General features: G+C 42.9%; 1 protein-coding gene and 1 long non-coding RNA gene across 4 annotated transcripts in view; one reads left to right on the top strand and one right to left on the bottom strand.

Annotated features, from left to right (window-relative positions):
- LOC117367932 (collagen alpha-1(I) chain-like) overlaps nt 1-17,367 on the bottom strand; it is a 539,431-nt gene that overhangs the window by 147,525 nt on the left and 374,539 nt on the right. For both annotated transcript variants that reach the window (XM_033961051.1, XM_033961050.1), the window contains exons 30-33: nt 17,056-17,100; nt 16,127-16,180; nt 10,124-10,177; nt 6,748-6,801 (exon numbers count right to left, since the gene is read on the bottom strand). In XM_033961051.1, coding sequence (XP_033816942.1) covers nt 6,748-6,801; nt 10,124-10,177; nt 16,127-16,180; nt 17,056-17,100 — 207 coding nt within the window. The remainder of the gene's footprint in view (nt 1-6,747; nt 6,802-10,123; nt 10,178-16,126; nt 16,181-17,055; nt 17,101-17,367) is intronic.
- The window catches only part of LOC117367933, a 109,939-nt gene continuing 95,514 nt past the window's right edge, over nt 2,943-17,367 (top strand). For both annotated transcript variants that reach the window (XR_004540882.1, XR_004540881.1), the window contains exon 1: nt 2,943-3,089. This is a non-coding gene — a long non-coding RNA (uncharacterized LOC117367933). The remainder of the gene's footprint in view (nt 3,090-17,367) is intronic.

Below are 17,367 nucleotides of genomic sequence, written 5' to 3' on the forward strand. Positions count from 1 at the left end.
AAACGCTCATAACTATTATTTGTCCATGTAGTGAAATGAATATCCAACTTCTAAGTGACTTCAAAAACGTGAATTCAAAAAAACTTAGCTTTTGAATTCACATTTTTTTGAATTCATGTTTTTGAAGTCACTTATAAGTTGGATATTCATTTCACTACATGGACAAATAATAGTTATGAGCGTTTTTCAACAAGCACTTTTAATTACCTTTTACCTCATAATGGTGCAATGATAGATTCTGTAAGAAGCTCTTTAGGGGTTTGTCCCCACATCGAGTTTTTTTCATTCCATCTTGGATTCTGAGCGCCACTCAAGTTTAAAAGGTATTTAAAGTACTACCGTTTGTTCCTCTACTGGTCTTTTTGCAGATTATGGATTTTTAGGAACAATCCCTTGTTTGACTATTACCCAGTTGTTTGTATTGGCCTATCTAAACTGAACATCAAGCTCAATTAAGCTTTTTAATCAGCACTAATTGAAACGTAGGCGCCTATCAAGAAAGAGCGATTCTCTAACAAGGCGCCTCTAAAAATGTAGGCGGCCTTCAAAAAAATATAGGCACTATGCATGTTAGGCATGGGCATGGCTTTGTATTAGGCACCTTCTTATAGAATCCCTGCTCTTAAGCGTGCTTAAGCGCTTGCATGGGCGCCTAGGTTTCAGTTGTGCCTGGAGCTGGCCTATTTATTGGGTGCGATTCACTAAACAGCACACAATTGTACTTGAATTGCGCTGAACGGTGCCTATATCAGCGCCTAACTTTCGGGCGCTTCTTACAGAATTTGCCCCTAAGTGACTTGCCCAGGGTCACAAGGAGCAGCGTGGGGTTTGAACCCACAACCTCAGGGAGCTGAGGTTTTAGCTCTAACAACTATGCCACACATTGGGGTTGGGCCTTAAAATCAATGACTTGCTCTCAACATCGTTGCATCAGGATAGTCAGGGAATTTTAAGAAAGTAGTAAAATTGAAATAAATTAAAAAAAAAAAACTAAGGTCAGCTGCACTGTATAAGCAACAAGCTCGATTCCAAGGAGGAAAAAAAAACCCCAGTGGTTATTACAGTGGAAGCCTCTGCTGGCTAATGGAGTACTGACAAAGAATCTCAGACGATAACTTGCAATTATTTTGTCTAAAAAGGAAACAAAAACTCCAAATCATAGAATACTTAGAGATGAGAGTTTGCAAATCAGAACTGATAGAAAATCTCCCAGTAACCCAGTAATCTCTTCTCTTGGAAGCTTTCATGAGAACTAAGACCTTTCCCATGTCGCCATCAGTAAGGAAATCCTAGGGAAGTTTGCAGCACAAAAAAAAATAATTTAATTCCTTAAATTTTCCCAGCTTTGGGTGTTTTTCTTTGTTATATAGATTTTGTTTTAATAACAAGCATTATAGTGTTTTAGGCCCTCTTTTACTAAGCCGCAGTAGAGGTTTCTACCGCGGATCAGAGCGCTAAATGCTCCGATGCTACTCTGACATGCATAGGAATTATATGAGCATTGGAGCAGCATCGGAGCATTTAGGGAGAAATTCTATAACCAGCGCCTAAATTTAGGCATTGGTAGGCACCCTGCTAATGGTCAGAAATGGCAGGGTTGAAGCATCTACCGATGCCTAAATAAAAGTGGCTGAAATGACCGCTGGAATTGTAGCTAAGAAACCACTTTAGGCCGAGGCATGCCAAAGTAGGCATGGCCAACCCCGAAGTGGCTTTAAGCGATCTACCCAGCCACGATTCATGCTAAGATAGGCAGCTGAAATGTAGGCCTGGGAAACCCTGGTCTATATTTCAGCCGCCTATCTTTGCCTAGATTGCCCCTCCCCCATCAGCTGAGCATCAGGGATTCCCCAAAGCTGCGTTCCCGTAACCGGAACCCAAGTTCTGGGCGCTGGTTACAGAATCGTGGCTTTGGGGAGTCCCTGCCGCTCAGCTGATGGGGGAGGGGGGAATTCCCCTGCCACGATTGGAAGACAGCAGCCACGGCAGGGAACCCCCGAACCCCACTGCAAATCAGCCAGCAGGAGAGATGCTTACTTCCTCTTGCCAGCACCCCACCCCCACCCCGCTAACATCCCCAGCAGGAGGGATGCTCAATCCCTCCTGCCCCCACCCCAACAACACACCCGGCAGGAGGAATGCCCAATTCAAGGTTTCAAGGTTTATTAAAAATTTGATTAATTGCTTATCAACATTCTAGGCGATGTAAAATACAATACAATTTTTAAAAAGAGAAGGAATACAAATTTAAAATATTTAACAAATGCTAGGACAAGACAAAAACAAGCAAACAAATAGGAGACAAAAAGACTGGGGGAAGATCTACAATATAAATTAGAAAAGAACACAGTTATGGATAATACAAAAGGGAGAGGAGAAGGCTATTTAGAGCTGCCATTACAAAATCTGAAGAGAAGCTACAAGTCAATGAACGAAAATGTCTTTATCAATGAAGGCTGGCTGTCTAGAAAGGAGTGTTTTAAAAGTAAGTAAGGCAATTTTGAAAGTAATGCGGTGAGAAATTGGGAGCCAATGAACGTTTTTAAGAAGAGGGGTGACATGATAAAAAGGGCACATTGGTTACCAATAGGACACAGAATAACTTATAAAATTCTTCTTTTGACATTTAAAACTTGTACTATCTCACAAACCCGAGCCCAATGCCGGCCTTGTGCCAGGGAAGAATCATAAAAAACATCCCCTGAAACTAGTCCGGGCTAACCACTTTGTCCCTGTTAGGCAGGAACAGGACCAGGAAGCACAGGCTGTGTTCAGACCTGCTTTAGAACATAGCCTGGTGAAAACTGGCAGGGCCCCTTTAAATCCTCCATTTTGTAAGAGGCTGGCTAAACAGGGCAGAAGGCAGCCTCAACTGAAGGAAGCCCGGCCCCTGAGTAGGACTGGGCGGGGCACAGCAGTCTTAGAACACTTGGAGAGCTGGCTGTCCAGGACAAGGAAGGAAGGAAAGGAAGTTCCCAGACGTGGAAATGTTTGACCCAGAGGCAGACCAGCAAGCACAGGAGACCCAGGTACCAGAGGACATGGATTGCAGTTCCCTTCCAGAGCTGGAATGTCTGGAAGCCATGGAAGTAAGCTGAACTGGCTGAGTGTGTGTTTGTCAGAGTTGGGTTTTGTTATGGACTTTTTTGTGTGCTGGGTGGCTTGCTGCAGGAACTTGGCTTAAGGACAATTAAGCCACATGAGCAAACCATTGTTGTGAAAACCCTGAAGATTGGGAATCAGTTTGCATGACTGCCGGATAGTATGTTTGGGGGTTATATTTTTCATTTGTGTTTTGCTGTACCAAGGAGCTGTATTGGTGAAGCTCATATCCTTCCGCTCTTGTATGCTTGAAGGGAAGGGAGAAGCACAGCTACATTTTTACTGCTCAGAGTTTTTCTTTGTTTGAGAGTTAAAGGCTGCCAGAGACTCTATTATACTTTGGACTGTTCTCACTACTTGCCAGTAGAACTTACCTGGGACATTAGTAAAACTCTGGGAGAATTAACCAGACCAGGCTGGTAAACGCAATATTATTTTGTTTTCACTATTATTGCCATGACTTTTTGAGTCTGTTACTTTTCATGCATTTTTGTTTGGACCTGTTCGGATGAACAATAAATTTGAGTTCTTTCTTTTGAAACCTACCTGTGTGAGGCCATATTGTTTTGAATACAGGATAGTTTATCCACAACGGGGTCTTCCTCCCTCTTGAGGAAGCACGCTGAGGGAATATTCAAGACCGCTAGTCTTGAAGGCCAGCCACGCTACAACTACTAATTGTCCTGAATTCATAAACAGACTTTTGATCCCCTATAATCCCTCAAGAGCCCTATGCTCCTCTTCAACTCACCTTCTATCCGTTCCCTCACTTAATCATATTTATACATTACGTACATCTATTTTCTCGGTAACTGCTCCTTCTATTTGGAATGCCACTCCACAGGATCTAAGGGAAGAACCATCATTGGATTGGTTCAAATCTAAATTAAAAAAATTTTTATTCAGAGATGCTTTTAATACTTGAACATCCTTTTCAGGACGACTTATGACCATTAACTTTTAACTCCTTCTTTTAGCAGAATTTTAGACATTATTTGCTCCCTTTCCTTTTGTTTTTCCCCTTTTATGGTCTTCCCTATTATTATGGGCTCCTTTTACGAAGGTGCGCTAGCGGTTTTAGCGCATGCACCGTATTAGCGCACGCTAACTGAAAATCTACCGCCTGCTCAAAAGGAGGCGGTAGCGGCTAGTGCGTGCGGCAATTTAGCGCACGCTATTCCACGCGTTAAGGCCTTAGCGTGCCTTTGTAAAAGGAGCCCTATATTATAGTTCTTCCCTTTATTACCCCCATTGTACCAGTAAGTCTCTAGTCATTGTTTACTAAATCCCTAAATGTTGTTTTTTGCAAAAATGTAAAAATTAAACCTATTGTATTTTATTGTTCATCGCCTTGAAACTTTGTTTAGGCGATTAATCAAATTTTTAATAAAACTTGAAAACTTGATTTTGATGGAAGTATTTTGAAAAAGTTGTATGCATCCGATTTCCTTTAGCAGTAATCCTTTATAGAGGGAGTTGCAATAGTCTATTTTGGCGATTACTAGCGAATGATTGAGGAGGGCTTCAAAAAACTTGAAAAAGATCTGATCAAATGAAGTTTGTGAAAACAGTTTCTGACAAGGACACTAATTTGTTGATGGAAGTTAAGCTTATTGTCAATGATCACACCCAAGATTTTTGAGAGGATACCTCATTGATCGGAGAATTGTCTATACTGATTGTGGCGGACAATTGCAAGTCCTTCTTCCATGGGAAGAGTAAGCAATTGGTTTTAGATGTGCTTAGGAACAACATATTTTCGCTAAGCCAGGTTTTAATGCTAGATCAATTTTGAGTTAATGGCTTGAATTTCGTTAAGATTTGTAGGGTTGATAGGATGAAGCAGCTGAATGTCATCAGCATATGCATAAGAAATGAAACCAATGGATTGGCATAATGGCAAAAGAGGGGCGAGGTAAATATTAAACAACAGTGGGGAAAGGTTTGAACCCTGCGGGATGCCAAAGTTGTTGGAATAGGTTTTAGAAGAGGTGCCACTGAATACTACTATGGAAGTACGATCTTTGAAGTACAAATAGAACCATTCAAGGGCGTGTTCTTTGATTCCTATAGCAGATAGTCTCTTCAGATGTAGTTGGTGGTTGATGGTGTCGAAGACAGCCAATAGGTCCAACGAAATAAGAATTACTGATTTGTGTTGATCCAGGAAGTATTGGACTGAAGTAGTTAAACCTAATAATGAGTGTTCTGTGGAGTGGTGTTGACGAAATCCAGTTTGGTTAGGATGAAGGATATTGGTTTTCTCGACAAAACTTAAGATTTGATTGTACACTATCTTTTCTGATAACTTGACAAGGAATGGTAAATTGGAGATAGGACGGAAGTTGTTGCATTCCTGAGTGGATGATTTATGGTTTTTAATAATAGGATGGGCCCTCCAGCTAGCCTTCTACAAAAAGGTATGGAGGAGAGTCCAAGTGGGTTTCAGGGGGTGGGGGGATTTGTGGGGTGTCAGCAGGAGGGATTGGGTGTCCCTCCTGCTGGCACCTCCCCTGAACATCCCCAGCAGGAGGGATACCCAATCCCTCCTGCTGATATCCCACAAACCCCCCCCACCCCCTGAAACCCACCCGGACACTCCCCCATATCTTTTTGTAGAAAGCTGGCCGGAGGGATGCCCATTCCCTCTGGCCGGCAGGCATGCCTCTTCTGAATGGCAGGCCTTACCCTTCCCGGTGTATTCTGGGATACAGTGAGAGTAGCCTAAAACTCCAATTGGCTAGATCCCTAAGGTCTTGGGGGGAAGTGCCAACAAGACAGACTGGGCACCCCTCCTGCCTGGGATGCTCAGGGGGGCTGCTGGAAAAAGGGATTGGGCATCCCTCCTGCTTGGTGTGTTGAGGGGGTGGAGGCAGGAAGGATTGGGCATTCCTCCTGCTGGGGATGTTAGGGGGAGGTGCCAGCAGGAGGGTTTGGACATTTCTCTTGCCAGGGATGTTAGTGGGGGTTGGTGGCAGGAGGGAGTTGGAATCTCTCCTGCCGGCTGACTTGCGGTGGGATTCAGTGGTTCCCTTCCGTGGCCGCTCTCAGCAGAAAGCGGCAGGGGAATTCCCCCCACCTCCATTAGCTGAGTGGCAGGGACTCCCCAAAGCTGTGATTCTGTAATCGGCATGGTTACAGAATCGCAGCTTTGGGGAGTCCCTGACGCTCAGCTAATGGGAGGGAATCCCCCTGCCACGATCGGCTGCTGCATTCTAGTGGCCAAGATAAGCGGCTGAAATGTAGGACTGGGTTTTCCGGGCCTACATTTCAGCCACCTAGCTTGGTACGATTCTGTAACCAGCACCCTGGAAAGATTGACGGGCAATCGGCAGCTGCTTTTAAGGTGGCCACCGACTTGGGCGTCAGTTACAGAATCCAACCCTTAGTGCTTTGGGCCATAGTAGAAACGTCTACCACAGCTTAGCAAAAGAGGGGGTGGAGTTTAATGTACATTAATCAATTTAATGTGCGCTCTTTCATGGGTTAGTGCACCTTCAGTCAATTTAATGCTCATTTATATTTTTTAAGGCACATTAATAATGCGCATTTCTAGGAACTCCACCTATTTAGACAGTAATGATTATTCTTTCATAATAACTAGTCCTCTGTTTTGCTTTACAGCTGGTGTCTGTTAGCACTTACATACATGCCTACAGGTCCTTGGGGTCCTTCTAAACCTGCTTTACCAGGAAGTCCCTACAAAACAAATAGCAAATGCATAAGTTAATTGAGTTTCTATAAATCTTTCTAATGAATGGATAAGATAGAAGAGAGAAAGAGGAAAAAAGGGGGGGAAAAAACCTCAGCTCTCTTTTCTCGAAGACCTAACAGTTAAAATTAATTAGAGATAATTAAATGCAATAAAGTTATTGCAGTTTTTGTAATCAGGGGTGAATTCATGAAAGGGCATTAAGCGCATTAGCGAGCGCTAACCACTAAGAATGCCCATAGGAATATAATAGGCACCTTTTAGCGGTTAGAGCGCATTAACACACTTGGGGGGTCCATTTACTAAGGCACGCTAGTCGTCGTAGCGCATGCTAAATATCAGTGCACACTAAACGCTATCACGGCCATTATAGTCTATGGATGCGTTAGCGTTTAGCGCGCGCTATTTAGCACACGCCGAAACGGCTAGAGCGCCTTAGTAAAAGGACCCCTTAATGCCCGTTCATGAATTCCCCCCCTTCGTGTAAATGGCTTGACAGAAATAATAAATCCCAGAATCTTCCTCACTACGGCACTATTCCTTAATCTCTAGTAGGATCTTGCTTCTATTGCCTGTACTATCAAAGGAGCTTTTTCTAAGGAAACAATTGGAGGCACTTAGAATAATAGAAAGTGCAAAATATGAAGAAAATCATGTGACTAGGATTTTATAATATATAGAAAACAAAACAAAACACAACAACAAAATGAAAAGATGATACCTTTCAACCATATTTCTAAACTTAACTGCTACAGCATAGACGCAGGGGTGTCCAACCTGAGGCCCGCATACGGCCCCGTGAAATATTTTGTGTGGCCCCGGTCAAGGGCAATGCAATGTTTTCCTCTGCTGCCCCCGGGTGTTTACCATCTTGCCGGCTCCCTCCTGCGGCCCAGTGAAGCCAAAAGGTTGGACACCCCTGGCATAGAGCATTAAAAGATAGCCAGCAGATAGATAAGCAGGGTTTAAAACATTTTATCATAATTTTAGAAAAGATAGACAGTAGATAGCTGAGAAGGGCCTAGGTCAGTCTTCTTTGCTACTCACCCATCCCTGCCACATATCATAATTTATAGTCAATTTTTCCAATTAATAAACCAAGAGGGAGATTTGTCATTACAAAGGGCTCCTTTTATCAAGGTGCGCTATGGGGGTTAGCGCGTCGCGCTAACCCCTGCGGCACACCAAAAAAACTAACGCCTCGTCAATGGAGGTGTCAGCGACTAGCGCGGCAGGCGGTTGAATGCGTGATATTCTGCGCGTTAACCGCCTACCGCAGCTTGATTAAAGGAGTCCAAAGTATTTAAATCTGCAAATGATTTACCCTTAACAAAGAGCTCCTAGCTTTCAGAGAATGAGTCTGACCTCTTGAGGCTAGAGTAGCAGATTTGTAGGGTAGACAGAGAGGTATACAGAGGAGACCTCTAGAGACATAAGAGACATTTCATCTGCAGTCTGGCAGCCCCTGTGCTACCTTTGGGGGAGGGAAGTTACCTAAAAGGAAAGCATCACCCTAGTGAATTAGGAAGTGATCTTGCAGCTAGGACTTGCCCTCCAGGGGATACACTAAGGATATGACTCTATGGGGCTTCTGCTCAGGAGAGAAGGGTTATGAAGGCTGTTTTAGTTGAAGAAACAAACCAAATCCAAGGAGGAAACCAAGGTTCAAAGGTTCAACAGTCTGCAGTGTAAAACAATCCAGAACAAACAAAGCAAAAAACTGCAGACCTTGTACACGATGCAGGCAGGCTTTATTATGACAAATAAATCTTTGATTAAAAACCTTTTACCAGGTAAGGGACCCAACACGGTCCGTGTTTCGGACTAACCTTCGTCAGGGGTCCAATTTTGATAAAGAAGAAAATTATCAAAAGAAAAAAGCCTTGAGTAAATAGCGATGGCTAATACACTGAAAACACCGCCCGAGTGGTGTTTTCAGTGTATTAGCCATCGCTATTTACTCAAGGCTTTTTTCTTTTGATAATTTTCTTCTTTATCAAAATTGGACCCCTGACGAAGGCTGTTTTAGTTGGTAATTCAATCATTAGGCATCTAGGTAGTCAAGTGGCAAACCTCGTGCGTCACCTAGAAAAGATTTTAGACAATGTTGGGGGGGAGGAACCAGATGCCTTGGTACAAGTGGGTACCATAGACATAGGAAAATGTGGGAGGAGATTCTGGAAGGCTCTTAGATAGAAAGTTGAAATCCAGGTCCAACAGGTTACTACTGAAAGTGTCCCTTAATCATGTACAGGACCCAAGAGGCAGGCAGAGCTCTGGAGTCTCAATGTGGTTGAGAAAATTATGCATGGATGAAGGATTTAGATTTGTTAGGAACTGGGCAGCATTTGGGGGAAAGACGGGCTGCATTTAACTGGGATGGAACGGGGGGGGGGGGGCAGGGGGGTGGTCGGCCACGGGCGTTGTCTTGGTGGGGGCGACACCTCAACTCCTCTCCGACCCTTTGTCGCAATTGCGCCTTCCCTTCTCTCTGATGCCCCAGACACCAAGGGGCAGATTGTGTAAAGGACGTCTAAAAGGCATCATTTAGACGTCCAGGAGCAGAATGCTGAGTGCAATTCTATAATCATAGACGCACTATAGAGAATCGCGCTCAGCGGTACTGAGCAAATCTAAGCGAGTCTATATTGTTAGACGTCCTTTGCAGAATTGCCTTTTAGGCGTTGCACAGACGTCCTAGTAACATTATAACGTTATTGTGTGTTAGCGTTATGTCATTAGAACGGTGATTTTATGCTGTATTTTTACACAAAAATTGTTTGCAGTAAAATACTGGCACCACTATTATATTTTATTTATTTATATATCACTTATATCCTATGGGAATGACTGGGGTTCTAGGGTAATAACAGGGAAGATTTGTGAGAAGAAAATTGTTCATTTGTTTTGTAAAAATGAAATTGCAATGTTGCAACTTGCTATGCAATGGTTTTGCAGAGTTGTACTTGTAATCATTGTTTTGGCTGTACTAGAGCATGCCTGTGTAGTCAGAGGAGTTTCTTCTAAGAAAAAAAAATAAAAATAAAGAACACATACAATAAAATGAAACATTATTCCCCCCTTTTACAAAATTGTAGCACAGTTTTTAGCACCAGCCGCAGCGGTAACAGCTTCAACGCTCATAGGAATTGTATGAATATCAGAGCTAATACCGCAGCGGCCAGCACTAAAAAAGTGCTCTATGGTTTTGCAAAAGGGGTGGGGTATATGAGGAATATCCTGCAACCAGGACAATTCTGCCTCACTTTCACGTCAGTTCACAGATTAGTTTGTAGTTTGTTCTCTCACCTTTTCTCCTGGTAGCCCAGGGTTTCCATCTAGCCCTGGCTTCCCTGGGGAACCCTAAGAACAAGAGAAAAAAAAAGTGAATGCTGCAATAGCTTCCTTACAAAAATAATAGTCATATCTTACTTTAAGCCTAAAAAGCAAAGTTTCAAAATTAATGCAATAAATATTCAGGCTTCATAGGATTCAGCAAGACCTTGGGACATCTCACCAAGGGATGCTAATTTCAGAAGACGTTCTTTTAACATTAAAACATTTGTTTTTTTAAATCATTGCTGTTTCACAAGTTCTGAGCTGTAAGCCTCAGGACGATTAAGGTGTTCTGGAGGTGATGAAGGGCTATGTCTGTTCCAAGCATCGCCTTGATGACTTTGCTTCAAAGTATCCAGTGTGAAGGACACCACAAACGACTAAAGTCTGGTGGCATGTAAATATTTTCACTGGCTAAAACAAAACAGAGAAATTCTGCTGGTCTTGACTGCTCATTTTCTGCAGGTTCAGTGGTATATACAGTGCATTTTTACTTTATTTATTTATATACCGAACCACCTTAAAGTTCAGAGTGGTTTACAGATATAAAGCTGGACACAAACCAAGATATGCAATAATAATAGATCATCTAATACGCATGACACTGTGCACACTATAAATTTATTAAACAGGTAAGTTTTTATCTGTAGTCTAAAAACTAACACCACCATTTTACAGAACCGTGGACCACACAAATCTTCTCTGAAGTTTGCATACATCCAAACCATAGAGGATTATGAAGAAATTTCTGTCATAAAATAGTATGCTAATTCATCCCAAAGCCAAACCACCTTAAAGGCAAGCAGCTTATCTACATAACTATGTCTGCAGTTCTGCATATTTATGCCAGAAATTTCTTCATAGTCTTCTATGGCTTGGATGCATGCAAACTTCAGAGAAGATTTGTGTGGTCTGAGGCCTGCCACTTGGACATCACAACTGGCAGGGAGGAGAGCTATACCCGATGCCTTTGGCTCAGGCTGAATGAGAGTGAATTGCTGCTCTCATAGATGTGTGCCCCTTTAAGAGACTGGATGAACACCTGAAGATCTGAATACAATGTCACTGCCATCAGTGGACCAAAGAGTTGTTGATGCAGCGGACATCACACCATTCACTGAAGGCTATGACAACTAATGCCTGTGGTGGGCTATGGAGTCATCAGTGAGAAGGAAGAGCAATGCAGCATTAGTGGTTAGATGAACAGTCAACAGAAGCAAGGCAAAAGAGCATTGCTACTACTACTGAGCTGAAGAGGTGCTGACACGGCAGATTATCACTGGAACAGATAACCCAAATTTCTTTGTCTTAGAATAGTTTTTTCTAGTTATGTAAAAGAGGCATGCCTTTACTTATTTTCCTATGCTAATATTTGAATATTTCTAGCTTTATTTAAAATGGTCAGATGTGCCCATGTTCTCTATCATCCCATAAGCCACAATGAATATTCATGAGAGAGATTTGTATACCAAGAAGGCAGTGCAGGCAAATCTCTCCGATGCATATTCATTGTGGCTATCCTGAAAACCTGGCCTGCCAGTAGCTGTCGAGGACCGGACTTGGGTAGCCCTGATCTATTGCCTATGCTTGACTTATTCTTGATGTAAACCGCCTTGACTTATCCTTGCTGTAAACTGACTTCCTTCCAAAAGGTAGTGCATACATGCTAATAAATAGTGATCTATGGTCAATAGTGGCAGTCAGTGAATGTTCCCCGACACCGCCCCTTCACTTTTTTGTTTAAACTGGAAATCCATGCAAAGTAACTGGGGGGTCTATGAGTGCACACTCACACATAGAACCCTCTGCTGACTTCTGTTGCCACCACTGCAGCTGCTTCTATCATAATGGTTTGGATAAGTGCAGGGGAAGTGAGGGAAGGAGGAAAGGAATGGAGTAGAAAGCTCCTTTGTTTTTTTTATTATCATCTGAGGTCATATGAATATTTAGGGCCCCTTTTACAAAGCCGCAGCAGTGAGTCTTGGCATGGCAAATGCAACACAGCCAATAGGAACTGAATGGGCAGTGTCGAATTGCCCACACCAGGAATCGCTACCACAACTTTGTAAAAGGGGCCCTTAAATGTAAAAATGAGGAAATACAGGATACAAGTATGGGATGCACTGGTCTAGTCTGGTAACTATCCCTGTAGTGTCTTTTACTGGATGAAGATGTAGCTCCTCTTTGAGAATTTAGATATATTGTTTTATTTTTCAAATTTCTTTTTAGACAATTTGGCAGACGACTAAAGATAGGAGAAGGGAGAAAGGACTTTGGAGCCCATTTACTAAAATTCACTAAAATTTGCAGGTAATGCAGCTTAATGTAGGAATTTTCCATGCCCAATCTGCAAATATAGGGCCCCTTTTTATCAAGCTGTGCGAGAGGTTTTTAGCGTGAGCCAGCGTGGTAAATGCTCCGACGCTCAAAGAATTCCTATGAGCATCAGAGCACTTTCCTCACCGGCCCTCATTAAAAACCTCTAGGGCTAGATTCACTACACAAACTGATCGTGTACCGATCGGTTTGCGACCCGATTTTACTCCGACCCGATTCACTTACCACTGTGCCAATCTGATTCTGATCCGTGCATATAAATGAGGGGAACGGCATGCAAAGTAGGCAGGGACGCGACTGTCCTCGGCCTGAAATCCCAGCCCTGCTGCCCATCTCTGCCATTCTGCTCTCTGCCCTTTCCAGCTGAGCCCTGTTCTTGCCGCCCCAACTCTCCTGCTCTCTGCCGCCCTTCCCCACAGTGCGAGCCCATGGTTTTAAAGCGGGGCTGCCCTGCAGGGAACGGCGGCAGAGAGCAGGAGAGTCAATATTTGCCTGCTTTTAAAAATCCCCTGCTATAAGGTAAGGTAAGGGGAAGAGGCTTCTGCCGCCAGGGATCGTCCTTCCTTGGGAGAGCGGGAAGGTCGAAGCCAGCACAGTAATTCATTAGGATGCTTTGCATACCGATTATTGTGCGTTAATGGGCTTTTAGCAGGAAACGCACCAAAGCTCTGTTCCCCTTTAAGGTGAGCGACAGAGGATGGTGATGTTTCCTTGTCAGAAACCCACAGATCAATGAAAGTGAACTGGCGCCTCCATGATTTGATTGAGCTGGAGCGAAAACAGACACTAAACGCATGCACAGACCATCTACAGGTAAAGCAGATGGTCTGTGCATGCGTCAGGAACGCACACTAGCGATCTGTGCGGTTGGAGGGGGGCGTTCCTCTGATCGTCCTCATTTAAATTTTTTTGTTTCATAAATTGGTCGGGCCTGCACGGATCGGCCACGGAGCAGGCACGAAGAGTCAGGTTAGTGAATCTAGCCTCTAGTGTAGCTTGATAGGGAGGGGGGTTAGTGTACTTGTTTTTAGGATTTTTGGGGGGGAGGAGTTCACAGGTCCTGCGCTAATATCGTCATTAGTATGTGAAGACCTACAAAAACATAATACAGGAGCATTATGGCTGCATTAACCAGTTATCACATATCATAATGTGCTAGCTGGTTAATGCAGAGAAAACCAAAAAAACTCTGTGGAGTGAAAATGTTCCTAAATGGACTTTATTTGAAAGTGTCAAAGTTCCAAAGGTACACTGAAATCATCCACATAAAATAATTCCATCCACATAAAAATAAATCATCCACATAAGAGCCTTAAAGGACCTAGTCCGCTAGGGATACAGGACCCAACACGGTCCGCATTTTGACAAAAAGTCTTCTTCAGGGGTCCCTGGGGGGTCCTATAAAGGTGAGTACGTGGGAAACAATTGTGTGGTGAGCCAGAAGTGAGACACTGCTTGCAATTGCAATGGAAAACCAAGTAAGGCTTAATGGGGGGCTTACAGGGCTTAAAATAGCCTGAAAAATGAAAAGGCTTTTTTTGATTTAAAACCGCAAATAAGCAAATCCAGAATTCACAAATACAGAGGGGGAAGTGTACTACTATTTATCACTTCTATAGCGCTGGAAAGCATACACAGCGCTGTACATTCAACACGCAACAGATGGTCCTGCTCAGAAAAGCTTACAATCTAATTATGGGCAGAAAGACAAGACATATGGGGGAATTTCCTGCAGAGAATGAGAAGATAGACATAGGTAATTTTATGGTGAGCAGGATTTAGGAGTTGAAAGCAGCATCAAGAAAGTGGGCTTTTAGCTTGGATTTGAATAAACCTATCAGGCTTCTCTATTGCATGTTTATTTATTTATTTTAGTATTTATATACCACTTATAACCTAAGTAGGTACTCAAGCATTTCCCCCAGGTATACTCTAGTGTACCTGGGGCAATGGGGAATTAAGTTTCAAGTTTATTAAATTTTTACTATACCGACCATCAACAAGTATCTAGCCGGTTTACAAGTTAAAAATAGTACAGTAAATAATATAATTGAAAAGGAAAAAAAAAAAAGAAAAGGGGATTGTGAACATTTAAACTTTAACTAGACATACTGGAAAGTGAGGGCGGGAATAATAAAATAGAGGGGGGAAAAATACATTATTCAAAAAATAAAAAAAATAAAAAAAATTGGAGAAGGGAAGGATGGAACATAAGGAATGGGATCGCTTTTATAAAAGCGGTTGAGGTATTGAAGAATAAGTTATACTTGGGAGCAGGAGAACACGTCTTGGAATAAGAAAGTTTTTAATTTAGCCTTAAATTTATCAAGTGATGTCTCATGACGAATATGAGATGGCAATGAGTTCCATAGGGTGACTTGCCAAAAGAATCTCAGGAAGGACATATAAAACTCCTAAAACTAATAAATTATGCCCTATTGGAAACCATAGGAGGGACCTACCTAGACACTACCAGGTCTACCCACTGCACTCATACAAAGATCCACTCACTTAACACACACAAAAAAAAACAAGAAAAAAAGTGGAGAAAAAGCCTCAGTTCATCTTCATATGGCAACCTCAGGGTGCTGAGGCTGTGGTTCTAACCACTGCATCACACACTCGTGGCTTTGCCAGCTTTCTCAATAAAACCAGCCAATACCTGTGTGGCTGGTATGCATCATTTTTGCTGTTGTGCCTCATGCCTTTTCAAGGACAGATTTTTCTGTGCGCATTTGTGAAGCAAAAGCTGTTCGACTGCAGAGGCTAAGGAGAAAACAGGCTCCTCTTCACTCCACTTCATTTAGCAGTGCAGAAGGGTTCATAGACAACGGCGCGAAAGACAAAAGCGCGCGCCGACAATTGAGCGCAGTGCGCGCCGCCGCGCCGCTCTAAATTACAGTTTTTAGGGGCTCCGACGGGGGGTTTTGTTGGGAAACCCCCCCAGTTTACTTAATAGACATTGCGCCGGCGTTATGGGGGGGGTTTGGGGGGTTGTAACCCTCCACATTTTACTGTAAACTGAACTTTTTCCCTAAAAACAAGGAAAAAGTGAAGTTTTCAGTAAAATGTGGGGGGGGTTAGAACCCCCCATACCCCCCCACAACACCCCCACTACGTGGCGCGATGTCTATTAAGTAAAGTGGGGGGGTACCCCCCACGCCTCCCCGTCAGAGCGCTAAAAACAGTAATTTAGAGCGGCGTGGCGGCGCGCGCTGCGCTCAATTGTCTGGGCGCGCCTTTGTCCCGGCGCGCTTTTGACCTGACACCGTGCAGAAGCTACCAGATCTTTATATCAGCATGTGCTACACTTACCACCATTGGTGGTGACAAGAGAGCGAACAATAGAACCATTATAGCCCTGTCTCTGGATACTTACAATCATCTCTAAAACCATGAGCTAAGAACCAAAAATAGTGATGGGAAGCTGAATTTCCTAACAATGAAAAACAGTGAGGGAAGAGGTGGAGAACTTTGGCTCCTCAAACTCTATGGTTCCAATTTCATGAGCTCACATTATGGGTAAAGGAGGAGAGAACTTTGCAGTTCCACTTTGTTTTATCTATATATTCTCCCCCCTTCCCCCCTCCATGGGGAGATGACCAGATGTTATCAATAACAAAAGAACTGTTTCCTCACCATAGGGCCAGGTGGTCCATGCCAGCCTGCTTCACCACGGAAGCCTCCCAAACCCTGTAAATATAAAATGAAAATGAAAATGCAAGCAAATTACACAGTGGCAGTGCTATCTGTATCCAAGCCCCTTTTTCAAAAGATTATGTAGGACTTTTCCCCATTCAAGAGACAATGAAAGGTAGCATTAAAGGTAATGGTGGAAGGAAGAAGGCGGCACCAAATAGTTTGAAATATTTTCTTATTTCTTTTTTAAATTTCTTGGACTGTTTCACCTAGTTTCTGCAAGGTTGACAATAAATGTTTCCCTCTCCTTTCCTCAACATCCTCTGGCCCTTCCTTCGCCTAATAGGTCTAATTTTGGGCGTTTGGGACGTGACAATTTTTTGGTTGATAATGTGTCCTAAGGTTAGATGTAGTGGTGGTCTGAACGATTAAACTGCTGAACGTAGAGGTAGGCCATTCTCAAAAAAACCTTCATTTTGGATTTTTTTTTGAGAATGAACATTTTCCCTGCTGCTACTTTCAGCGTTTAGGGGCTTAGGCCAAAGGGGACTTAGCCGTTTTTTTTTTATTATGCCCCTCCACATATTTAAAGTTAGCACTGTCGTAATACATAGCCATTGGCAAATTACTCTTAAAACAATGGGACTACACTGAATTGCATATAGCCTGATGAACTCCCGACTTGTCCATTAAATCCAAAATCCGTTAAATTAAGGGTTGACGGTAATATATTGCAAACTGGAAAATGTTTCCAGTTGCTCTGCAAGCTTTAGAAAGACTTCCCCACCATCAAACTTCAAATCCAGAATGAATTTCCGAAAAAAAAAAAGCAAAGTACAAATGTTTTTGACATTTAAGATTTTGTCTCCAACATAAAGAGAGAAAAGCACCACATCTAAAACCGTAAAACCACATGCAGTTCTACTCACCATTAGTCCCTTACTGCCTGAGCTACTAGCAACACCAGGCGCACCCTGCAAGACAGAATAGAGGAATGATAAGATACTACTAAAGTGACACATATTATGTACCGTACGACTCAACAGCAGATATGAACTCAGAGTAGCTTTATTTTCGGAAGATTCTTCCCATCATCTCAGTCCTAATGACAAATGTTTGGAACCAACTTGGCTCTCCTTTTACAAACTGTGGCGCTCTTTCATTAAAGCTTAGCATGCGCTAATGGACATTGGCACGCAGTAAGGCCCAAATTCTCTAAATGGCGCTGTAAGGTGGCAGCA

This window comes from Geotrypetes seraphini, chromosome 10 (assembly GCF_902459505.1).
Source record: "Geotrypetes seraphini chromosome 10, aGeoSer1.1, whole genome shotgun sequence".
NCBI lineage: Eukaryota > Metazoa > Chordata > Amphibia > Gymnophiona > Dermophiidae > Geotrypetes > Geotrypetes seraphini.